General features: G+C 37.4%; 1 protein-coding gene across 2 annotated transcripts in view; it reads left to right on the top strand.

Annotated features, from left to right (window-relative positions):
* Positions 1-24,039, top strand: part of LOC101888930 (uncharacterized) — a 29,981-nt gene extending 5,942 nt beyond the window's left edge. The window contains exons 4-10 of one of the 2 annotated variants that reach the window (XM_005178147.4): positions 13,965-14,075; positions 14,202-14,335; positions 16,805-16,910; positions 17,020-17,100; positions 18,513-19,000; positions 19,062-19,376; positions 19,445-24,039. In XM_005178147.4, coding sequence (XP_005178204.2) covers positions 13,965-14,075; positions 14,202-14,335; positions 16,805-16,910; positions 17,020-17,100; positions 18,513-19,000; positions 19,062-19,376; positions 19,445-23,422 — 5,213 coding nt within the window. In that variant the 3' untranslated portion in view covers positions 23,423-24,039. Of the gene's footprint in view, positions 1-13,964; positions 14,076-14,201; positions 14,336-14,833; positions 14,926-16,804; positions 16,911-17,019; positions 17,101-18,512; positions 19,001-19,061; positions 19,377-19,444 lie in introns of those variants that run through there. The other variant, XM_059127883.1, reaches the window with a different exon arrangement.
* Positions 24,040-26,891: the final 2,852 nt, after the last annotated feature.

Here is a 26,891-nt window from a genome sequence, read left to right as displayed (position 1 = left end):
AAATCAGATGAAATGTTGCTATATCTGAATCTATTTTCAAGTTTAAGTATTTAAAGTACTTGCTTCTAGACAGAATTCAATCGGATAGGCCAAAATTCAAGTCATTTGGACTATTTGGTGCACAATTAACCCAAAATCTATTGAGGATATATATGGGAGCTATATCCAAATTTGAACCGATCTGATAAGATTTGGCAGAGGAATTTCTGGTATCTGATAACTGGTACCAAATATCATTGTTGTGGAATGCATATTACACTTGTAAGGGACTTTAAACCCAAATACGGAAAACACATATATGAAAGCTGTAGCTATATCTTAACCGATTTGAAGTACTGGTTTATAGGATGAATTCTGTCGTTATTGCCAAAATTCAGTCCGTTTGGGTTGATATTAGCCATTTGGTGCACAATAAACCTGATATCGCATAAAGATATATATGGGAGGTATATCCTAATCTGAACCGATCTCGATAAAAATTTTACAGAGGTATTTTCGAGCAGTATCTGACGTCCGCTACCAAATATTATTCTTCTGGAGTGCACATAATGCATGTGAGAAATGAAAATGAGATAAAACAAGAAAGCAAAGGCTATAGTCGTGCGGGGCCGACCATGTGATACCCTACAACACTACAATATATAAGAAGCTTTATCGCTTTTGAAATTATGTCAAAAAGCACTGCCCAGATATTACCCTTAGCATTTTGACCAGGGACATTTGCCCAATATTTACGCACTCCGTCGTGCGGTTGGTTGTAGTGGTCCATTTTACAGCTTAATATAATGCAGTGGTCATCCAAAATGCTAGAATTCTTCCCTGTCCTTAAATTTCTGCGTAGGCGTATTTATTGGCTTTAATTGTGTGATCAGGAAACATTTCTGTTTTTGGTTCATTTCAACCCCTTAATTTTTTGCGATCATCTCCAAAAGCAAGTGGCCCCTCTGTGTTTCCAAATTTATACTCATATATATGATTTGCTTGGCTACAATATTTGGCTATATTCGGTAACGAAATCAGCATATTTGTATATTTCGGATATCATCTGTAAGTAATGTTGGTATTTTTTCACACAAAAGTGGTGGTCCATTCTACCCGCTGTCCTAAACTCTAAGTTCATGCGAGACTTCGTGTCCTTTAGTTTATATTTTTACCTTTATAACGGCAGCAAAATCAGGGAAATTTTTAGTTGTTTGTCCATTTCAACCCCTAAATATATCGCGGACATCTTTGAAAACAATAGGCCTAGCCCTTCTGAGCTTAACCCTACCCTTGTGAAAATTTTCGTGAGGATCGGACGATAATTTCAATCTGTATATAATAATCCCAACCTGTGTTGTAAACTGAAAAAGTATTACAAAATGTATATTGTATATTTCAATATAAGTCAAATTGAAAAAATCGCATGCGATAAAAAATATGAAAAAATAAAAAAAATGTCACAAAATACTACAAAATTTATATTAGCATCACAAATGACATTTTTATGCGATATTTTTTAGATTTTATGCTTTTATGCCAAGAGGGCATTCTGAATTGGCAAAATTTGTCAAAATCGGTCCGGCCATTCTTGAGATATAAGCATTCTAGCTAACATCCTCCTCCTATGTATATACACATTGTATATATTTCGCTATATATATCCGATATATTTACCAGTGGTATCTACGTCTATTTGTGATTTCGTAGGGATTAAAAATATTCGCGGTTTAATGGAGAATTTGACTTTTATTTAACACAAATAATATGGTATATTTTATCCACTAAATACTACCCGATGATCATCAAAATTGGAAGACTTCTAGCCACCCCTTAGCTCTAGCTCCATGCTAACTTTCGCTTTGATTGGTCTATAATTGCGACCTGTAGAGCAGCTGCAAAATAAGGAAAATTTTCAGTTTTTGGTCCATTTCAACCCCTAAATATTATGCGATCATCTCCAAAAGAAATAGGGTTCTATTCTATTATTCCCTAGCCCCACCTCCATTCCAAATTTCGTGAAGATCGGGCCATAATTCCGACCTGTAGAGTGATTACAAATTAACATGGACAGACGGACAGACGGACAGACGGACGGACGGACATACATAGCTAGATCGACTAAGCTCGGCGAGATAGGAAGATCCATATATACTTTCCTATGTGGGAAATCAATATTTCGAGGTGTTACATAATTTTTGGCCCAATCAAACTTATAATACCCCCAACACATAGTGTTGTAGGGTATAAAAATAAATGATCTCACCCTGTATGTGGGACCTATAGCTATATCTAAACCAATTTTCACCAAATTTGATACACTTCCTTCAGGCTAAATTCGTTTGAATGTGTGTGTCTATTAACCATTTTGTGCATAATAAACTTGAAATCAAGTGAATATGTATATGTGAGCTCTATCCAAAACTCAACCGATTTCGATAAAATTTGTCAAATGTATTTCTGAGCTTTTTTGATATATTTCTGAACCTATCTCGATAAAGGTATTTCTGAGCTTTCTTGTAGCAAATATCATTGTTAGAGATTGCATATTACGAAAGTAAGGTATTTAAACACCAAACCTATAGAAGCTATAGCTATATCTGACAGACGGACGAACGGGCAGACGGACTGGCATCCACAAATCGACTCAGAACGTGATTCTATGAAGATCCTCAAAAGTAACTATGGGTCTTCATCGCTTCCTTTTCCATGTTACAAACAAATGCACAAAGACATGATACCCTTAGCACTATGCAGTGTGCGATATAACTTCCAAGTTTTTTAAGAACTCTACATAAAATAATATTTTGATTCTATCTTCAGACAGACGGACCGGCAAAAAGACACACTGGCAAATGATCATAGTTAAAATAAATTAGAATTTTATAGTGATCATCACGGACTGACAAATTTAATATAGGCTAGTATAAATTGACAAAAAAATATTTAGACCAAATTTCGTCACACATTTTAAACTTCATTGAAACTGGAGATACATAGGGTGTTTGGTACATCAAATACATGATTTGGGAGTTACATCCAAATCTGGCCCGATTTTATTATAATTTTCATTTTTGTACCGAATTCGGTCTCACATTCCGATATTGTATACTGTATCTATAACCGATCAATAGATATATATATATACAAAAACTATTTTTTTTTTGGAGTTACCTCCGATTCTAATGCTATATCTCCGGTTCCAAGTGTAATTTCTAAAAATTATATAGCCTATGTTACATTCAGACTATTCTGTAGTATATTTGGAATTTTTCAGAAAAATCTGTTCGGAAGTTTTTAAGTATATAAATTACAAACAAACAATCAAACGTACAAACATTTTTCTCTTTTAGAGGAAGAAGAAGATGCGAAATCCTCTCAGATTTTCCCATGCTATTATTTATTTTTTGTTTACACCTTCTTTACTTCACTTTCACTACCATTTCAGTAAGTTATACCCTAAAGTGCGATAACATTACCACATATTTCAAACCACAAATTGATAGCACGATTTTCTTCTTCTTCTTCTTCTATAGCATTTAAAATCCAGTATCGTACATAGATGGGAGGCTAACACAATGTTGTCGTTAGAAATTAACTACAAATTTAGTGTGGTGTTTTATTTAACGTTATGCCCTACAATTGGTCTATATTTGCAATAGATTTTTATACCCTCCACCATTCTATCAGCGTAAAATTATAATACGATCTAGCGATGTCAGTCTGTCCGTCTGTCTGTCTGTTGTAATCACGTTATCTTTCGAACGAACTGAGATAGGTAGCAAAAATTTTGCATACATGCATAGTTTACCAGTAGGCAGGTTAAGTTTGTACATAGTCCATGTCGGTCTTCGTTTTCGTATAGCCTCCATATAACTGTGTCTCCCGATATTCGGTATTTTCATGATTTCAGCGTCATTATTTTCCGGAATTTTTTCAAATTTCATATTTAAAGTTCGTACTGATTACTACAGTCTATGACAAACATTTTTGTATGCAGGCCCACGTCTTCGTATAGCCCCCATATAACGGTAGCTCCCGATATTCGGTATTTTTGATGATTTCAAATTTCATATTGGGAGATCTTAATGGTTACTACAACCGATGGAAAAAAATGTCGCAAGAAGGTCCACGTCTTCGTGTAGCCCCTATATAACGGTACCTCCCGATATTCGGTATTTTCATGATTTTAACGACATTATTTTCCAGAATTATTTCAAATTTCGTATTTGAAGTTCGTAATGGGTGTTACAGCCTATGACAAACATTTTTGTATGCACGTCTTCGTATAGCCCCTATATGACGGTACCTCCCGATACTCGATGTTTTATGATTTGTGCGACATTATTCACCGGAATTGTTTCGAATTTGGTATTTCAAGTTCGTAATGGGTACTTTAGCCTATGACAAAAAAAAAAGCAGGTCCACGTCTTCGTATAGTCTCCATATAAAAATTTTCATTTAAGTGGTAGTTTCCGGAAGTTTTATGAAAATTTTCTAGTTCCTTCCAAATGGTGGAGGGTATTAAAAGTTCGGTCCGGCCGAACTTAGCTGCTTTTTTTACTTGTTTAAAAATAAAAAATCACTTTAGGGGTAAATTATTCATAATCCCACAGACCAATTCAGTTCCTATACTATTTTGTGTTTAGATTAAAATCCGACTTAAGTAAAATGGAACTCCATGTAGTTTGCAAAATATTCGACCACACTACAAATTTTTATGAACTTTCTCACTACCCGTACAGTACAATTTGAAACCTCATCTTTTGATGAGATAAAGACAAAAAAAAACTGGACTGAATGAAAACATCATGTAACATGGTTGTTAGTCGCATGCCCGTTGTATGACTGTCTGGCTGCTGGTCTGTCTCAATCGTACGTTTGCCCTCCCATATTTATCTGTAGATCACTTTCATTTTCATTTGCCAGTTGTAGATCTTCTCCCTCTTTCCTTTTTTGCTTGTCATTTTTTATGAACAACACAAGTCGGAAACAGCAACGGCCGCAATGATGGCAGTTAATTTAGTTTTAGTTTATTTGATTGTACTTCGCGCAGACAATGAAATTAAATTATTTTCATTTGTTTGGATTTTGTGGTTGTTTATTTGTTATTGTTGTTGGTGTTGCTGTTGCAGTGAGATATCTCACCAAAGAAATAACAGAAAAGACGGAAAAATATAATTGAGATATTTCTTTAGCTTCAACGTTGTTTTCAGCTTCTGGTATGTTGTGTTTTCTTCTTTCACCTGCTTCGTTTCATAGACTTACAATGACAGAGTAACAAGATGTTTGGAGAAAAACCCACAACAACACCACAAGATTCTCCCTTTTTATTATGAGATCTTCTTTTTTGTTTATATTGGTGCTTTTTCTTATTGCAAATATAAAAAACAAATGGCAAAAGATATGACAATGCAAAAAATTCGAAACGACCACAAGTTATTGTGACAGTGGGGCTTTAAAAAGGTGGGAACATTTTGTGGCAAATTATATCCATGAGCTGCTCTATAGCGAAATTCAATTGTGTGGTTACGGCTGTCTTTCATCAGAGACTGATTAACAAAAAAAAAAAAAAAAAAAAAAAAGACGAACACATCATAAACTTCCTAGTAGGCAATCGAAATTTTGTAATAAAAACAAAAGACTTAAGACACAAGCGTATTATGTAAAATATTTACTTTTATCTGTCATCCAAAGAGGGGAATAATTAATCAAATTTTAGTTGTGAAATTAAAGCAAAATGTAAGATAAGACAAAAAGATGGGAGAGGAATACAGTAAAAGAGCACTTATAATCAGATGTAAGAAATTAGGAATTCCAAGGGGTGATGTAGAAGTATAAAAAAATATTTTAATAATAAATATGTTAGAACTTAAAGCGGAAAGTTTTGGGTTTGATTCCCTCCAACTTTTATCCAACTTCTAAAGCTACAATGAGGAAATTCAGACCGCCACTCCCGATTTTTATACCCTCCACCATGGTATAGAAGGTATATTAAATTTGTCATTCCGTTTGTAACACCTCGAAAAATATACATTTTAGACCCCACAAAGTATATATATTCTGGATCAGCATAAAATTAACTGTCGATTTAACGATGTCTGTCTGTCCGTCTGTGGAAATCACTCTAGCTCACGAAAAAAATCCTGTAGGTTAATAAAAATTTTTAAAAATTGGCTATACAGGTCCACCTCTAGGTATAGCTACTATACACGGTGAGATAAAAAACTGCAACAAAGTCGAACGCCATAATTTTTAAATTTTTTTCTTTAATTCAGCAAAAAATATCGCAAATATCATCAAATTTTAGAATAAGTTTAGATTTGTTCGAATTGGTCACGTTTGGCCAAATTTTGGCGTTCAAACGGCCAATGAAACCGTCATACGCTGCCCGAATGTTGCTCTGCGTCGTTTTGGTCCATTCCCGGCGAAGCGCTTGCTTGAGGTGATCGACACTTTAGTATTTCTTAGTACCAACCTTGCTTTCCAAAACACTCCAGGCACAATAGTCCAAGGGATTGGTATCCGGAGATTTTGGTGGCCATTGTGCGCTAGAAATGAAGCGAGGAAGCTCATTTTGTAACCATTCTAGGGTGGCGCGTGCTGAGTGCGATGGGGCTGAGACCTGTTGGAATGTCCAAGGTCTGCGGTCAAAATGTTTGCATACCCAAGGCTTTAATACACCATCCAGAATATTTTCGCAATTTATTCTGATGCCACGGTTGATCAATAAGAGTGGAGAGCGACCACCGGCTGTCAATGCGGCCCACAACATCATCATGGCCGGCGCTTGAGTTCTGGTGGCCAACCGAAGGTGCACAGCTCCTTGACAAGTATACACGATAATTTTGTTTGTTTACAAACTGGTAGACAACGAATGATTTCTTATCGAAAAAAAACCAGTAAGGAAAGCTCAAAAGTAGGGCGGGGCCGACTATATGATACCCTACACCACTATGCATATTTAGTAGAGATCTAGTAAAAAGGTTTATACAGGGCATTGCAGAGCTCTATGAGATATTTGGTACAAAATCAAAATCTATCTAATTCTATCGTGCATTTTACGAACTATAGCTATCTCTGAACCGGGTTTCTCCAAATTTGACGTATTAGTTTCTAGACTGAATTCGGTCTTATGTACGAAAATTCAGGTGATTTGGGCTGATATTGACCATTTAGTGGGCAATTAACACGAAATCGGATGAAGATATATATGGGAGGCATATCCAAATCGAAACAGATTTTAATAAAATTAAAATCAACTATTTTTGGGGTTTATCTGATATCTGGTACCAAATATCATTCCTGTGGAGTGCATATTACGAATGTGAGGGATTTAAAGATGAAATCGGATGAAACATATATATGGGAGCTATAGCTATATCTGAACCGATTTTTACTAAAATTGGTGTACTTGCTTATAGGCTGGTTTCGGTTGAATTTGCCAAAATTCATGCCATTTGGGCTGATATTGGCCATTTGATGCACAATTAACACGAAATCGGATGAAGATATATATGGGAGGCATATCCAAATCGGAACAGATTTTAATAAAATTAAAATCAACTATTTTTAGGCTTTATCTGATATCTGGTACCAAATATCATTCCTGTGGAGTGCATATTACGAATGTGAGGGACTTAAAGACCAAATCGGATGAAAGATATATATGGGAGCTATAGCTATATCTGAACCGATTTTTACTAAAATTGGTGTACTTGCTTCTAAGCTGGTTTCGGTCGGATTTGCCAAAATTGATGCTATTACGGCCATTTGGTGGTCAATCACCCGAAATCGGATGAAGATATATATGGCAGCTATATCTAAATTTGATCCGATTCTCACCAATTTCAATAGGGTTCGTCCTTGGGCCAAAAAAATATTGTTTGGAAAATTTCATCTCAATCGGATAATAAATGCGACCTGCATTTTGTTCACAAGAATACATGGACAGACGGACGGACGGACGGACAGACGGACTGACATGCATAAATCGACTCAGAAAGTGATTCTATGAAGGTTCTCAAAAGTAACTATGGGTCTATCTCGTTTTCTTCTCCATGTTACAAACAAATGCACAAAGACATAATACCCTTACCACTATGTGGTGTAGGGTATAAAAAAACAAATTCGGCAGTTCACCAATTTCGGCCAAGCGAAGTAACCCTTTAGCTCTTTTGAGTCTATTTTCTTTCTGTTGCGGTGTAAGATCTTGCACTTTTTGGAATGGCTCAATGGTTTTATGTTCAGCTCACGACCCATTTTTCGGCCACTGCGACGCGAGTTTCAATCAAATCGCTTCTTTACATTTCTAACCATTTCTGCTGATGTTGCTGTTTTCTTCCGTCCACTTCCTTGACATCGGGCTACGCTACCACTAACACGGTAACGAGCGATGGTACGAGGCACAAAATATTTATTCACATTTAAATGCTGGAGTGCTCTAATCGGCCACTTGTGGTTTTCCAGCCAAATAAAAATGAATCACACTATCACGCTTGAATTCCAAAACGAATAACTTTTTTTCTGGAAAATTCTTACCAAAATGCTTTTGTACTCTTGTAAACAATATAATGAGCTGTCACTGGAATAATTTTAATAGCTGTCGGACGAGTGGCTTGGAAATGACAGCAGTCTGAAGTTGGTTGACATTTTTTATCTTCGTATATCACCCCTATTTCGATACCTTTCTATATTGGGTATTTTTCAAGTTTCGCATTTGAATATCATAATGGTAGAGGGTGTTCAAAGTTATGCCCATTTGGTAGAGGGTATTCAAATTTCACCCAGCCGTACTTACAGACTTTTTACTTGTTGTTGATTTAAAATGTTTATACCCTCCACCATACATAGTAGGGAGGGTATATTAAGTGCGTTATTCTGCTTGTAACTCATCGAAATAATCATTTCAGACCCAACAAAGTATATATATATATATTCTTGATCAGCGTAAAATTCTAAGACGATTTAACCCAGGCCGTCCGTCTGTAGGCCTGTCCGTCCGTGTGTTGTGATCACGCTACAGGCTAAAATTTTGCACAGATCTATCTTTTGTCTGCAGACAGGTCAAGTTCGAAGATGGGCTATATCGGTCCACGATATTGTATAGCACACATATAACGGTACCCCCGATAGTCGGTATTTTCATGATGTTACCTACATTTTTCAGCGGAATTGTCTGAAATTCGACACTAGGAGTTCCTTGTGGGTACTTTATACCTCGGAGAGAATTATCTATATAGGTCTACGATATCGTATAGCCCCCATATGACGGTACCCCCGGATATTCGGTATTTTGATGATTTTAGCCACAGTTTTCAACGGAATTGTCTGAAATTCCACACAAGGAGTCCCTTATGAGTATTTCACCCCCTGAAAGAGAATTGTCTTTATAGGTCCACGATATCGTTTAGCCTCCATATAACGGTACCCCCCGAAATTCGGTATTTTGATGATTATAGCCACATTTTTCAACGGAATTGTCTGAATTCTACACATGAAGTTCTTGTGAGTACTTTACTCCCTGAAATAGAGTTGTCTATATAGGTTCACGATATCGAATATCTCCCATATAACGGTATCCTCCGATATTCGGTATTTTGATGATTATAGCGACATTTTTCATTGGAATTGTCTGAAATTCCACACAAGGGGTTCTTTGTGAGCACTTTACCCCCTGAAAGAGAGGGAGGGAGTTCTTTGCGAGTACTTTACATAGATTTGTGAGTACTTTACATAGATTCGTCTGTATAGGTCCACAATATCGTATATCCCTCCATATATCGGCACCTTCCGATATAAGGTATTTTAAGGATTATAAAAGAATTTTCAATGGATTTTATTCTTTTAAAAATTTTCTAATTCGGAGGAGGGTATTCAAAGTTCGGCCCGGCCGAACTTACTGCTTTTTTACTTGTGAAACAAAAGCAACTTGGAATCACTTCGTTAAAAAAATCTAAAATAGAACTAGATAATTTATAACCCCATGTTTATGTATAATATAAGAGGTGTATACAATATTTAGCCGCAACTGTAGTAATTAACATATCAAGCGCTCGTGGAACATAACATGGCCCTACAGAAAAAATAGTATGTATCTAGAATATTTTGCGATAGATGTATACCCTCAGCCAATATTTGATTATTTAAATTTATTTTGACTTCTGTTATGATTATTCAAATCAATATTGTCCTTTTCGTATCGAACCTAAATAAATATGCCAGGTTTGGACCATATTGGCTACATCTTTCACTTTATATGAGATTTGTGATAATTTTTAGAAAATGTTAATATGTCCGTGAGGTACCAGATATAGTCGACAGATGTATTCCATTTTCATAGAGTATGTTAAACGATTTTTTATTACATTTGTATCATTTAAATTTTCCAAAATGACATTCTCTCCAATACCATCCATACATTTGTTGTAAATATCATATATAAAACAATTTCTATTTTTTAATTAGGGGCCATAATTTATGTTGTCTAACGACAAACATCATAACCATATATCATTCTCCGGAAAATAATTAAAATATGACTTCCCTTTTTTGAACACACAAATTGTTATTGAAAGTGAAAATATCACTCACCAAAGTACATACAATTTTTTTACAGTCTAAAGTAATTAAATTTCCGAACAAATATTTCAGATGCTTGGCTGGTTTACAAAAAAAACAGAAAAAAACGAAACATGTTAATGGTTTATTTGTGGCTTCCAGTTCGTTAATACCACACTTGTTAAAGTGGCCATTACCAACTAATGTGGCTAGTGAAAGTGTGTAAATGGATGACATTTACACATTACAGAAATAAAAAAAAACTAATCGATTTATTCTTAGGTGATAATTAATAAAATTGCATTGATTAATGATTTATTCTTATATGAAGAGTTAAAAAAATCATTTTCGTGTAAAATGAAAAGACAGAAAAAATTAAGTAAAAAATAATCAACCGGATGTGATATTTGAGGAGAATTATCAATCAATATATTTGTCAATATTGCAATATCCACTACTTCTCATACACCACTGTCACGTAACAGCTTGAAAAACATATATCCGATATAAAGTGAAGGATGTACTCGATACCTTGTTTACAGCACTTATTTGAAAATAAGCCATATCAATCGTCCCTTTTCGGTAATGCCCCGCAAAAATTCAACATAGATCGGTGTACTTCTTTTGGTACCTCTCCCACAAAGTGCCACATTCTGACTCGCATAAATAGTGAAATTTGTACAGCTTCTTAAATATAAAACAAGTAAAGAAGCAGTAAGTTAGGCCGGGCCGAACTTTGAATACCCTCCACCATTTGGAACGAATTAGGAAAAGTTAAAAAAAAAAAAAAATAAAATCCATTAAAAATTCTGTTAAAAGCTTTAAAATAACTAACACCAGAAGACGCCGATATATGGGTGGAAATACGATATTGTAGACCTATATAGACAAATCTATTTCTGGAGGTAAAGACTCCTTGTGTAGAATTCCGTTAAAAAATGTGGCTAAAATCATCAATATCTCGAATATCGGGTGGGTACCGTTATATGGGGGCTATACGATATCGTAGACCTATTCGATTGAAAAATGTGGCTGGAAGTATCAAAATACTGAATATCGGGGTGTACAGTTATTTGGAGGATACTCTTTGTGTGGAGCTTGCCTGCAGACAAAAGAGAGATCTGTGCAAAATTTTAGCTTCCTATTTCAATTCGTTTTGACTGTGCTTGATAACAACAGAGGGACAGACTGACGGACAGGGATAAGCCGTCTTAGTATTTTACGCTGATCAAGAATATATATACTTTGTTGGGTCTAAAATGATTATTTCGATGAGTTACAAACGGAAGGACGAACTTAATATATCCTCCAAACTATGTATGGTGGAGGGTATAATAAACACAGCACGCACTCGGATGCTGACAAGACGAACAAGGCATTAAAAGGTAATGTAAACAAACTATCATCTGCATTACCTGTTGATTGAAAATAATGGGTTCTACCTCTAAAAAATAAAAAGCAAAAGAACGTACTTTTCTCGTTACAAAGTGATGAGTAATGTCGACAATGATTGTTTGCGACCGAGTACAAAACCGACGATTGAGAGTTCTGAACCCGGCATCGGAGTAGATAAACGAAGAAAAACAACAATATATGACAAGTTGTTTATGTAGATATGTGAATTGACACAACTCTTTATGTTAGCAACCATGCCGTAGTGTGTTCAATTACAAGTCAGATATATAAATGATATATTGCGAAAGGTTTGAACATTTGTGGCGGAGGCACATTTGCCCTAACATAGACAAAAATATTAGAACGGCAAATTTTGAAGAAAATCGCACATTGATTTCTCCATTTAAGAGAGTTAATATTTAAAAATTTGGGGTAGATTCAGATGTTTATTATCACACGTCCCTATATTGTTATGTGCTACATTCATGATTAGCGTATCGTTGTAACTCGACTTAGCGCTGGGCGTCCGTCGGGCTGCAACAAAGTCAAACGACATACTTTTTTTTAAATGTTATTGAATGAAAGCAAAAAATTTCAGTAATAGCATCACCTTTACAAAAATTTAGATTTGTGCGAATTGGTCACCTTTGACACGAAATATGGCCTTCAAGCGGCCAATTTAACCGCCACAAGCTGCCCCAAAATTGCTCTGCGGTATTTTGGCCCATTCCCGGCGAAGCGCTTGCTTGAGGTGATTGACGCATTGGTATTTTTTAGTGCCAACCTTGCTTTTCAAAATACTCCAGGCACAATAGTCCAAGGGATTGGTATCCGGAGATTTTGGTGGTCATTGTGCGCTGCAAATGAAGCGAGGAACCTCATTTTGTAACCATTCTTGGGTTGCGCGTGCTGAGTGCGATTGGGCTGAGTCATGTGGAATGTACAAGGTCTGTGGCCAAAATGTTTGCGTGCCCAAGGCTCTAATACATCCTCCAGAATATTTTCGCACAAAATTCAGCATTTATGCTGATGCCACGGTCGATTAATACGAGCTGAGAGCGACCATCGGCTATTATGGCGGCCCATACCATCACCATGGCCGGCGCTTGAGTTCTGGTGGCCAACCGAAGTTGCACATTTTCAGCTGGCCTCTTTGGACTGACTTTACCACTTTCGGTCAAGCGAGGCAACTCTTTAGCTCTTTTGAGTCTATTTTTTTCAGTTGCGGTGTAAGTTTTGGATGGTGTGATGGAATTTGGTCTGAAAATTTATTTGTCAAATCTTATTGAAATCGGTTTAGATTTAGATATAGCTCCCATATATATTTTCGGCAGTTTTAGTGTATTTGATGCACCAGACATGCTATGTATGACAAATTTTCCCGCAAGGGGCGGGTTCAGCTAGTAGCCCCATATACTACTAACATGCTAAGAACAATACTACAACTTTCAACATCCATGTTCAATATTTGCTATATACCACTTTTAGCGATGCTTCTTTATTTTCGGCAATTTGACTGTTTCAACCACAATTTCCACCCGAATTGTCTATAATTTGGATTCATGTTGAATAAGAATTCACTAAAAAAAAAATTATATATGTTGAATTAAGTCTGGAAATAACCCTTATATAATGGTTCCATCCGATTTTAGGATATGACTTCAATTTAAGTTTTCATCATGGTATTTTTTCTGTTGCTTAGATTTAATCTTATGCAGGACTAACAAAATGCTCTGATTTTTTTTTTCTGAAGAGGATTAGAAACATCGCAAAACTTTTAATTTGTTTAAAATCTGAAAAAGTGGTCTTACTCAAAACGTGAATCGTACTTTGAATGTATAAAAGCTCCAACTGTTTGTTATGCCTTTTTCTCTTTAAAAGCAACAAACAAATAAATGAATACATAAATATCCTTTTAGTAATATCAAATTCAATGTTTTGTTTTTAACAGACTCTTGTAAGAAATATATTGAAACCATTTTATACACTCATCTAAATGAGATATTTATTTAAATTACTCTTATTTACAGAGTGCTCCTTGTCACCATTTGTTAGTGGTTCATCGTCGGAGAAAATTCCTTATGTCTTTCTGCCGCTCAGGGGCCAAATTATTTATCCCAGCAGAGAAATTAGTTTTGCAGGTGAGCCCTACTTATAAATATTAATTCTTTTAATATTGAAAACAAAATTAAATTAATTTTAAATCTATTTTTTCATCTCTCTATAATAACCGTAAATCAATTATTTCCTTTTCACTGCTCCCCCAGATATTCGAACCCCCGTCTGTGCGGTGACTGGAGCCCAATATCTGACCACAAATGGTTGGTCGGATCTACGCAATCCCATCGATAACGATTACCCCTTTCGGATGTTTCGTGATGAGGGGCGAACATTTTTACAGGTAAATAATGGAAAAGCGTGAATAATTTTCTCTAATTTCATGTCAAGTTTACAAGAAAATTTAAAACCAAAAAAAATGAAACACCGAAATACAAACAAATAAATTGCGTGTGGTTGCCGCCAACAAATATAACATTTGTTGTTGTTGTATCTGCTGCAGCTGTAAATGCAACCAATTATTATAACAGCAAAAGATACGATATTAAAACAAATGAGTGTCTTTATAGAAAACTAAGTAAGTGGGTTGAATGGCGGCCACTAACCGCAAACAAAACCGACAGCCACACAATTTTAGACGAACCGCTTAAAAAAAAACAATATTAACAGTTTTTTTTTTAATTTTATTGTTTCGCCAGAGACACAATGAAATGAAAATCATTTCATTTAAAAGAAAATTTGTTACAAAAACTGAACTCCCCATTGCGTGACAAAGTTGTAACTTCATTTTTTGTTTGTTTTATAAACGGTTTAATTTTGTTTTAATGAAAGTCAGTTGGGTCTGTCAGTCAGCCAGAAAGTGTCGCGTCTTAATGCGTAGCAAAGTTTGTCGCTTAAGTCTTTTATCTTGGTGGTGGTAAGCGGTGTGTGCGTGTAAGTGTTTGTGTGCGATAGCGGTCGACTGTCAATGGCTGATCTTTATAATTACCTTCGAATTATCGCTTTATCCACATTCACAAGGGGTTGGAATGGTCTGGAACCCAAAAATTGATAACTCATGGAAATATTAAATAAATTAAGGCAATTGAATGAAAACATATCTATAAAATATGTATTTTTTAAAGAAAACTTGAGCTTTGAGGAGGATATGGAGGTTATATTAAGTTTGTCATTTCGTTTGTAACACCTCGAAATATACATTTTAACTCTACAAAGTATATATTTTCATAAAATTCTATTTCGATATAGCGATTTCGTCCGTCTGACCGCCTCTCCGTCTGTGGAATTTACTCCAGCTTTTGAACGAAATGATTTAAGCGACATTTTTCACCGGAATTGTTAAAAATTTGGTATTTGAAGTTCTTAATAGATACTACAGCCTATGACAAAAAATTGGTGCAGGTCTACGTCTTCGTATGGCCCCAAATATAGCGGTACCTCCCGATATTCGGTATTTTGATGATTTAAGCGACATTATTCGCCGGAATTGTTTCAAATTTGGTATTTTGAAGTTCTTAATAGATACTTCAGCCTAAGACAGAAAATTGTCAGTGCAGGTCCATGTCTTCGTATTACTCCCACATAAAGCGGTACGTCCCGATATTCGGTATTTTGATTCACCGGAATTGTTTCAATGTTGGTAATTGAAGTTCGTAATGGATACTACAGCCTAAAATAGAATATTGTCTTTGCAGGTCCACGACTTCGTATTGCTCCCACATAAAGCGGTACCTCCCGATATTCGGTATTTTATTTATTTAAGCGACATTTTTCACCGGAATTGTTTAAAATTTGGCATTTGAAGCTCTTAATAGATACTACAGCCTAAGACAGAAAATTGTCAGTGCAGGTCCATGTCTTCGTATTGCTTCCACATAAAGCGGTACCTCCCGATATTCGGTATTTTGATGATTTTAGTGACATTATTCACCGGAATTGTTTCAAAGTTGGTACTTGAAGTTCGTAATGGATATTACAGCCTAGAATAGAAAATTGTCTCTGCTGGTCCACGTCTTCGTATTGCTCCCACATAAAGCGGTACCTCCCGATATTCGGTATTTTGATGATTTTAGTGACATTATTCACGGAATGTTTCAAGTTTGATGTTTTGAAGTTTGTAATGGATACTACAGCTTAAAAAAGGAAAATTGTCTGTGCAGGTCCACGCCTTCGTTTAGCCCCCTATTTAATGGTACCTCCCGATATTCGGTATTTTGCTGATTTTAGCGCCATTATTCACCGGAGTGTTTCAAATTTGGCGTTCGTAAAGTTCATACAGCAAAAAAGGAAAATTGTCTGTGCAGGTCCACACCTTCGTATTGCTCCCACATAAAGCGGTACCTCCCGATATTCGGTATTTTGATGATTTTAGCGACATTATTCACTGGAATTGTTTCAAAGTTGGTACTTGAATTTCGTAATGGATACTACAGCCTAGAATAGAAAATTGTCTCTGCTGGTCCACGTCTTCGTATAGACCACATACAACGGTGCCTCCCGATATTCGGTATTTTAGTGAATTATTTCAAATTTGGTATTTAAAGTTCGTAATGTATACTACAGCCTATGACAAAAAGTTCTCTGCGCAGGTCCACGTTTTGGTATAGCTATGACTACATTATTCACCAAATTTTTTTCGGTAGTTTTAAGATTTGAGGATGATTTTATTTTATTTTTGAAAATTGCCAAATTCGTTCCAAATGGTGTGGGGTATCCAAAGTTCGGCCCAGCCGAACTTACTGCCTTTTAACTTGTTACTTATTAGTTTTTAATTTATTTATTTTTCATTTTTCATTTCCTCCTTACCTTCCAGTGGCTGGGTGAAGCCGATCTCCGGCATAAAATGCAAGGTCGCCTTATTGTTGTACATCTGGTGTGTCGTGATATGACTCTGCCGCTGAATATGTCTTCCACAAGTGGTAAGTTAATATTTCATTTGATTTCTCCCAGCACCATAGATGGCTGGTATTGATTTGAAAAACAAGTTATTTGTTGTTATGTTCCCCATTCTCCTTCTTCTTCCCATAGATCATATTATGCCGCCGAAAAATGTTTTTTCACCTTGTGTTGCATTTCGTGTCAATGGTAGTCCTGTAAAATTTGCCAACAGTAAGTATGTTTGTTGCTTTCCCAAAGCACCCAAGGAAAGTGTGAATAGCTGGAATTATTGGTCGGTGTCATCCCAAATGCTGGTGGTGGTGGTTGTAGGTGCCATGTAGAAATGTTATGACCCCTAGGAAAATGTTTATTTTGATTGTTTTCGCAAAGGTTGTGTGGGAAAAGATCAGAAGAGAAATAAATGAAAAGTTATTGGGAAACTGAAAATATTGAAGAAGGAAATTATGTCCAAGAGATTGGGAAACGCGCAACAGAATGGTGGTAATCTTCAGAAGCATAAAGAAGACCTACAGAGAAAAAACGTCTTCAAATTGTTGTCGCATACAGTGTCGGCTACTGTGTGTTCTGAAGATATATTTTGAACCTTCTCTTCATAGAAGGGTTTTAGAAGGTCTTCTCTCCATAGAAAACTAAAGGAGGTCTTCTCTACATAGAAGACCTTTAAAAGGCCTTCTCTTCATACAAGACCTTTAAAAGGTCTTCTCTTCCAGAAGACCTTTATAAGGTCTTCTCTTTATAGGAAACGTTTAAAAGTTCTTCTCTTTATGGGAAAAATTTCTCTTTATAGAACACCTTAAGAAGGTCTTCTCTTTACAGGAGATTTTTAAGAATTCTTCTTCTTATTGGACACCTTTAGAAAGTCTCCTTTTTATAGAAGACTTTAAGACTTCTTCTCTTTATAGGAGACATATGGAAGGTATTTTCTTTATAGGAGGCATTAAGAAGTTATTTTCTTAATGAAATACCTTAAGAAGGTCTTCTCCTTATAGGAGACCTTTAGAAGGTCTTCTCTTAATAGAAAACCTTAAGAAGGTATTCTCTTCATAGGAGACTTTAAACATGTCTTCTATTTGTAGAAGACCTTTTGAGGGTCTTTCCTGTATAGGGACCTGCGCAATGTCTTTTCTGCATAGAAGACTTTCAGTAGGGATATTCTGTACAGAAGACCTCAGAAGATCTTCTCTGTATAGGAGACCTTCAGAAGGTCTTCTTCGTATAGGAGACCTTGAGAAGATTTTCTTATTGTAGGAGACCTTTAGAAGGTGTTCTTTGTGTAGGAGACCTTCAGAAGGTCTTCTTTGTATAGGAACCTTCAGAAGGTTTATTCTGTACGAAAGACTTTCAGAAGGCCTTTTTTGCATAGAAGACCTTCAGAAGGTCTTCTTTGTATTTGAGGTCTTCCGAAGGTCTTCTCTATATAGGAGAACTTCAGAAGGTCCATTCTGTACGGAACACCTTCAGAAGGTCTTCTGTGGGTAGGAGACCTTCAGAAGGAATTCGCTACAAAGGAACCATTCAGAGGAAATGTCTATTACCGTAAAATTCTTCTGAAGATTTCTATATTCAAGAGTTCTCCTAGATTTAATCGCATTTCTATTTATCTTCTCCCCCTTTTCCTACAGATGTCTCTGAGGTGCTTTTTCAATCGGAGGCCACCACGACATTGGCTGCAACGTCGGATGGCATGTCTACAAAGGAATATATTGTCATTGGCGTTTGCAGCCTACTACTAGGTCTCATCTATGTCTCCTCGGTCTTTCTGTATCTCCATATGAAGAAGCGCAAAGGTCGGGAACAACCACGCATGCGTAACTCTCTCGACGATTTGGCCAATGAAATCAATTATCCGAAAAACGATCAGGTGACTTTTGGAGCGCCGTTTACACGCAGTGGTAGTCTGTATTCGGTGGGTAGTATGACCACCTCTAATGAACCGAGATCCAGGGCTAGTCTGAGCAGTTTGAAGGAGGAAATGGGTATTGTTAAAAACAATCCTTTGCTGCAACATTTCCCCCAGCTCAGTGATCATCATTCGGGCTTTACCAGCGATATCTCGAATTCCGCTTCAGAATGTGAAATGGATGGTGGCTATCATGATAAAATGAAACAGGTAAGAGAGGGAGGAGAACGCTAGGGAATATTATTTGAATTTATTTTCGAATTCTTTGTAGATGCAAACCAATGTCTTGATCCATCCTCAAATGGGCATGATGCAAAATGGCAGCAGTGATTCACCCAAGGGTTCTCATCACTCCTCCAGTAATGGAAATGGTAATGGCAATGGAAGCAGCACCTCCACGAATGAGGATAATTTAGATGGTGCTTCCAGCAGCCAAGAAACGGAATGTTTGCCCCAGGAAAATGTGGCCATTATTGAGGATATTATGACAGAGGAGAAATTGGAAAATTTACGGGCCATGGTCAATGGCAATGTGCGCAAGAAATTGTATTTCAATCCGGCCTATTTTGAGCCACATTTATTGGCGGTGAGTACAGTCGGGTATTTTGGAAAATAATATTTCAAATATGAATTTTTTTGGGGTGATCTTTACAGCAACCTCCTCCAGCCGCTTTGGAATTTTTGCAAAAAATCCGCGAAGTCATTGCCATAGCCAAATACAAAATGGCGGCCAAGCGTTATCAGCCCTCGTTGATTATGATTCCCGAGGAGAGCACGGCACGTTCGGATACGCCCAGCCTTTTTGGTTCACAGGTGCAAGGAGGTGATGCCTGTCAGGCCTGTGCCAACAACCGTTGCAGTGGCCATGTCAAGAATTGTGGTGATAAACGGAATACCATTGAAAAATGGCTGGAAACGGTTAATCTCAATGAAGAAAATCAAAATTCAAACCCGCCAGCGAATAATCAACGGGAGAACGTGACACCTAGTCCGGAAAAAGATCGTCAATCGCCTAGGGGTTCAAAATCTTCGTCATCGCAAAGTGGTAATAAGCCGGCAGCGGGAAATACAGCGTCTGCCAGAAGAGGACACAAAGATATAATGGCGCCCAAACAAAGGCCACCACCACCACCCACACAGAAATCACAGGGAACTTCCTCAAATAACCAGGGTAGAAGTAAAAACAATGAAGTGGAGAAAGAGGAAATACAGGACCACACTGCACAGGATGATAATGACTCTAATTTCCAGAATTATGAAAAACCTGCCCAACCCAAGAATTCCTTGAACATTCCCATTTTGCATCACAAATTGGAAACCTATTCCGCCATTACGGCCTCAGCTTATATGTATGGCTATGCTGAGACGGGTGGTGAACTTTACAACAATCCCAAATTTACGCTGCACGATTCACCGTCAGCTTCTCAACGCAGCCGCAGTTCGTCTCAACGTTCCAAGACATCGCGTAAACGTTTGGATGTCCTGGATCAATATGCAGCGGCCTCAACACCCACCTCCCTGACATCGGCGGAGCGGCAGCATTATCACATGTTAAGGAATATGGAACAAATGAATGAGTCCCTGGATGCAGATGCCTTGATCAAGGAATATACGGCCACCTTGAGGTCGAATAGCAGTTTCCATGTGGATATACCCACACCGGACTATGACAGTACCATGGAAAAGAAAATCAAAGATATTTACAACAACACCCAAGGAAGTGTGCCCTCAGTGCCCACTCCGGACTACAGCTCCTTGAGTCGTAGATCGCTGAAACAATATCAACCGGACTCCCCAATTTACCGCAGGAAATCTCCTCAATACCTAATTGTGGACTATGAAACCGATAGCCTGGAACGTTTGGAGTCAACGAAGCGTAAATCTTCACAATCCTCCTCATCACCCTCATCGGATGTCAGCTCTCAGCTAAGTCCTAGCCTCAGTACTGCCCTTCCTTTGGAGGAGGAATTGGAAATCAGCCATACCGTCTTCGGCCATGAGGGTGGAACATTTCAGAGCAAAACCCTGAACAGCAATCAAAAGAAAATGCTCCGAGCCATGGATACGAATAGCATGCAAAAGGATATTGCGGCGCGAATAAAATATGATACGCCATTTCGTGGCAGCATGACCATAGAGGTGGAACATGAACCACCCTCAGACTTGGAAAGATCCACGGACAGCGATCAATATGAACCCGATACGCTGGATCGTAAGCCGAAGAAACAGAGTTTCTGTGATGTCAGTAATTGGTCCAGTGTTTCAGATATTAAAAAAGAGGTTAGTTCACCTCCGCAATCTTTGCCCGATTTGAATCATCATCATCAACGCCCAGCACCAGGGGCATCCGCAACAGCATCTACTGCGAGCATGATGGATCTGTCGGGGAAGAATTCATTTCGTCTCAAACCCCAGAACCCTAACGGCACAGACTGTTCTCTGCGTAAAAATAGTCGAGATTCAGCATACGAAAGTCAGGTGGAATTGAGGAGGGGATGCACGCAGAACCACGATGTGGAGGAGGCCAAACAAAATGTCAATAATTTAAGGGAAATCTATCAGTCATTACTGGTACGACAGAACAGTGATTGTAGCTGTAAATGTGGTGGCAAGGCCACCAGTTTGTATTTGCAGGAGCAGTTGGAAGATCTAACGGAGAGGGGGAGGATACTTACCCTCGAGGCCAAACACTCACGACGCCAAAGACCCAGTGAGCCACCAACACCACCGCCGGTGGTGGAAATTTCCAATGACAGCCCCAATAAATGTACCATAAAAATACTCACCCCCAAGGCCAAACGAGAGGGGGCAGGAGGCGGAGGAGAAAAACGACCCACCGAATATGTGGAGCCAAGGATACACCAAACACGATCCATGGACGAAATTTCCTCAAGGAAAAGCTCTTCCTCACCCAAGCCTGCTCGAAGTCCCAGTATTACACCCACACCACCCAGAAAGCGAAGCATTTCCAGTTCACCACTGCCGCCGCCACCACCACCGCCAACTACCTCAGCCTCAACGACTTTAAATAGTCGCACAAGTCGGTCCAGCTCCCAAACCAGGCAATACAATGTCAATCAATCAGCCACCGAGGAGGATACGCTCAGCAATCACAGTGAATGTACCGAAGTTACGGGCATATCGGGGACCATGACCAATTCGGAGTTTGGTGGTTCCATAAGGAAACCCAATTTACCCTCCACATGTAACGAAGAGGTGGAAGAAGAGGAGGAGGAAGGAGAAGATAGTTCATCCAATAATTCAAATCCCCACGAATCGGAGGACAACCAACCCTCCACCGAAGCCAGCCAGGCGGTGAAAAAGTTAAAGGGAGAGGATTATGGTGCCATATTTAATACCCAAATCAAGGGTCTGCGAAATGACTATAGCCTAAATAAATATTTGAATCGCCGGAAATCTCAAGAGAAAATTGAAATTTCGGGAGAGAATTCTCACAAAACCACACCCATGGACTCACCTCAATTGGAGACAAATAACAATCTAAAAAATTCCTCCGACATGGATCCCAATAAACTCGATGTCATCTCGCTTAGTTCTCGCTCGAATCGCAGCAGCAGCCGCCTCTCGGATCGTACCAAGGAAATGTATCGCAATGCTGGAGTCCCAGTGGGTATAGCCTATCCTCAGCGCAGCACAGCCAATACAACGGCGTCAAATCAAACCACTACTACACCTCCCACACCCACTCAAGCCACAACAAATGTTCAAACAGTCTATCGGTGTGAAATCGAACCGGTCCAGCTGACGCATGGCATGCAAATCGCCATGGGTCTCAAGGATCGACCGAAAAAAGCCAAAGATATTAAAAATGCCTGGAAGAAATTTGTCAGCATGGCCGCCTCGAAGTTTAGTCCCACCCAAAGTCCGGCGCCACCATTCGATAAGAAAACTACCTCTTCAATACTCGATGCCCTCGAAAGGGATGAGGGTATATCTTCGTTGATAGAGGGACAACCCAGGGTGTCCTCACCGAAAAGTACCTACTCGGCGCCGGCTAGTCAAAATTACTATGAACAACGCTTTGGTTCCAGGCCTTTGCAGGAAATGGACAGTGGTTATATGAGTGCGGATTCCGGAGAGGCCCTGAAGCGCAGTTTTTATGATCGCTACAATTTCAAACTCATGTCGGGAAGGGATCACATAATACGTGTCGACACCATCGAAGATAATTCCGATATTGAAAGTACCTCAACGGATCAACAGAGGGCTGCCCAGGACAACAGTCGTTTTGAGGATTTCGAACACATCAATGAACAGCAACAGGAACTGGGTAATAGCATTGAATTGGGGGTAGAAGACGACGATGATGATGATGAGGACAAGGTGGGCGATGGGCACGATGGAGGACGACATGATGACAACGACAGCGATAATGACTCGGATAAAACCCTGACACGTTCCAATACCCAAGATCAATCAACAACACGTTCATCATCCTCAACCACCTATACATCGGATGACGAGGAGGATGAGGATCATCCTACCACCAGCTATGGTTCATCCGAAACGGACGGAGAAACCAATCCCGAAGATATGTGGGAATCGGGAGCGGAAAGTGTGGAGACACATTCAGTTTTGTATAAAAATGTTCGTAAATCAATGGAGAGATGAGAGTGAGGGAAAAGTTTGACTAGGATGTAGGATTAGTTTTTTTTTTTTTTTTCCAAGAGTTAAGTGCATAGTTTAGAGGTGTGTATATATGTTCTATAGAAAACAAAATGTTCTGCATTGAAAATCATAGAAATAGATTCTTAAGTTTAGAGAAGGAGGTTAGTGAATTTTAGGCTAATGGAAAACATATGGGAATGGGTTTGTAATGAACCTCTAAACCTCTCTTAACTAATATCCTTCCTCCCAGAAAAGGTTTCCTACGCTCAGAAGATTTTTACGAAATCTTTTATACCCAGGAAAACCGAAGACCCACAGAAGAGGTCTTCTATGTCTATAAGACCTTTTGGGAGTATTCTATGTATATGAGAACCTTCATCCATGTGTAGAAAATCTATAGGAGTCGTTTAGGGCACCTTCTATATATAGAAAACCTTCTTTATACAAACAATATTTATGAGGTCTTCTATGGATAGAAGAACTTTAAGATGTATTCTAGATATTCGAATCGTTTCTCTTTTATGAACACAAGACTGTTAGCAGGTCTTCTATGTATTGGAGAACTTTAGAAGATATTTTATGTGTAGAAGACATTTACGAGGTCTCCTATCTAAAGAAGGTCTATAGAACGTCTTTAGTAGGTCTTCTATGTATAGAATGTCTTTAGGAACTCTTATGTACATAGGAGACCTCTGGGACGTCTTTTAAGTATAGAAGACCTTAAGGAGGTTTTCTATGTATAAGAGACCTTTAGGAGGTCCTATATGTATAGAAGACATTTAGGAGGCCCTATGTGTATAGGAGTCCTTATATGTATAGAATAGCTTTTGGAGGCCTTCTATGTATAGATGAACTTTAGGATGTCCTCTATGTACAGAAGACGTTCCGGAGGTCCTTCCATGCGTAGAAGACCTTTAGGGAGTCTTTTATGTATATAACACCTTTAGGAGATCTTCTATTTATAGAAGACCTTTAGGAGGTCTTCTATGCATAAAAGACCTTTAGGAGATCTTATGTGTTTAGGAGATCTGTAGGAGATCTTAGGTATATAGAAGACCTTTAGGAGGTGTTCTATTTATAGAAAAGTCTTAGAAGGCATTTTATGTATATAAGACATTTAATAGGTGTCGGACACCTTCAGGGGGTCTTCTATGTATTGACGACCTTTAGGAGGTCTTCTATGTATGTAAGATCTTTAGAAGGTCTTCTATGTATGTAAGACCTTTAGGAGGCATTCTATGTATATAAGACATTTAGGAGGTCTTCTATGTGTCGGAGACCTTTAGGGGGTATTCTATGTATTGACGACCTTTAGAAGGTCTTCTATGTATAAAAAACCTTTAATAGGTATTATGTGCATAGAAGACCTTTAGGAGAGAGTTAAGGAGTGTTAGGTTTATAGAAGACCTTTAGGTGCTCTTATGTGTATGGAAGACCTTTAGGATGTCTTCTATATATACTAGGTATTCTTTGATTAGGAGACCAATCGATGGTCTTCTATGTACACCAGACTTGTAAAAGGTCTTCTATGTATTGCAGACCTTTTAAAGATTTCTTTCTACATGAGACTTTTTTGAACGTCTTCTTTTATAGGAGGTCTTTAGATGATTTTCTATGTATGTATAAAAGACCTTAAGCGGTCTTCTATATGTAGAAGACCTTTACAACAGCTTTTGGAGGTCTTCCATATACATGTATTGAAAGTATTAACGGTGGATTTTAGACAGAGCTTTAATGCTTGATCTTTATGAGATCTTTTGTATAAAGGCTTACAGAAAATCACAAAAGGACTTAGCTAGACTTACCCATTTTCTATTTTGTCTTCTATTCCTTTCATTAAACACAACCACAGTTATATTCGATTTTTAAATTATTTCTCCAAAAAAACTTTGAACAACTTTAATTTTTTTCAAGTTTTAACATTCTTAACATATTTACAGTGCTGCGCAGTTAGCTACTGTATCCCACAAAGATGAGTCTGAGTTACCTTTGCTAACTAATCTTTCTCGTTGTAGAATAATAACATATATGTGCAATTTTATAGCAAACAAGTGCAATGAAGCTATTTGTTTTATTGTGGCTAAATTTATATAAGTCCATATAACGAATCATAGTAGAACACGAATGTATAATGTTAATTTTTTGTTAGATTAATTTAAAATAGTTTTTAGTTTTTCGAATGAAAAATGTGATAATTTTTCCGTTGTCAATGGCCGGAAATGTGCAATGTTTTAGTTGATAAGTAACAAAATATGCAATATTTTTATGTATATTATTTTTAAGCGATTTTTTAATGTAATGTAGCATAATCGATAAAGTTTTAATATTTTAGACTATAATGACAGCTATGTAGTCCAAATAGCAGTTTTTCTTTATAGCAGTAGTAGACCTATTATTGTAATAATAATAATAATAATAATAATAATAATAATAATAATAATAATAATAATAATAATAATAATAATAATAATAATAATAATAATATAATAATAATAATAATAATAATAATAATATATTTTTTTTATAAGATCAATTATAAATAGCTAATGTATAAATAGAAAGTAATAACGATTCTCACATAACGAATATATGCATAATGAATTAGTTAATTTATGTTATAAAATAATCAATAAAATTATTTGACGCTATTACATAAAATACCATGTTTTTTTTATTTCAAAACATTTTATGAATAGTATCCATGCTTGAAGAGACGGGGTATGCATCGCAGATTCCTCACTGGTCGAATGCATAAGATTATTCCTCGTTCTTACTCACAAGGTTCTCATAATCAGTAAACTTTCTCTATGTACGACCGTCAAAGCTAACCTTTCGTTAAAATTATAGAAGAAATTAAATTTTCTTAGATAGATGTGGATTTCTTCGTCGTTGATAGGAACCGTCAAAGCTAAGCTTTCGTTAAAACTCTAGAAGAAATTAAACTTTCTCAGATAGATGTGGATTTTTTTGTCGTTGATAGGAATATTATTCGGTACAGAAACCGAGAAATCTCCACCTTCACCGCGAAAGTCCAGACTTATGTGATAGTGTGATTTCTTTATATTTGGCTAGAAAACCTCAAGTGGCTATCGTTAGAGCACTCCAGCATTCCAGAATAAATCTTTTGTGTCTCATAAAATCGCTCTTTACCGTAATACTGGTAGCGTAGCCCGGCTTCAAGGAAGAGGACGAAAGAAAACACCAACATCAGCAGAAATGGTTCGAAAAGTAAAGAAGCGACTTGATCGAAATCCGCATCGCAATGGCCGAAAAATGGCTAAAGTGAAAATGAGCTCGGGGTAAGCCCTTTTTTTAATATTTACCGAATGGAATATTGCGATATGTTCAGCTCCCGAAACAGAAAGAAAATAGACTCAGAAGATCTAAAGAGTTACTTTCCTTGGCCGAAAGTGGTGAACTGCCGAATTTGGTTTTCTCCGATGAGAAAACATTCGTTGTCCAGCAGTTTGTA

Source organism: Musca domestica, unplaced genomic scaffold (assembly GCF_030504385.1).
Source record: "Musca domestica strain aabys unplaced genomic scaffold, Musca_domestica.polishedcontigs.V.1.1 48, whole genome shotgun sequence".
Lineage (NCBI taxonomy): Eukaryota > Metazoa > Arthropoda > Insecta > Diptera > Muscidae > Musca > Musca domestica.
Note: the sequence above shows the minus strand (reverse complement) of the source record. Positions and strands in the feature narration are given on the sequence as shown.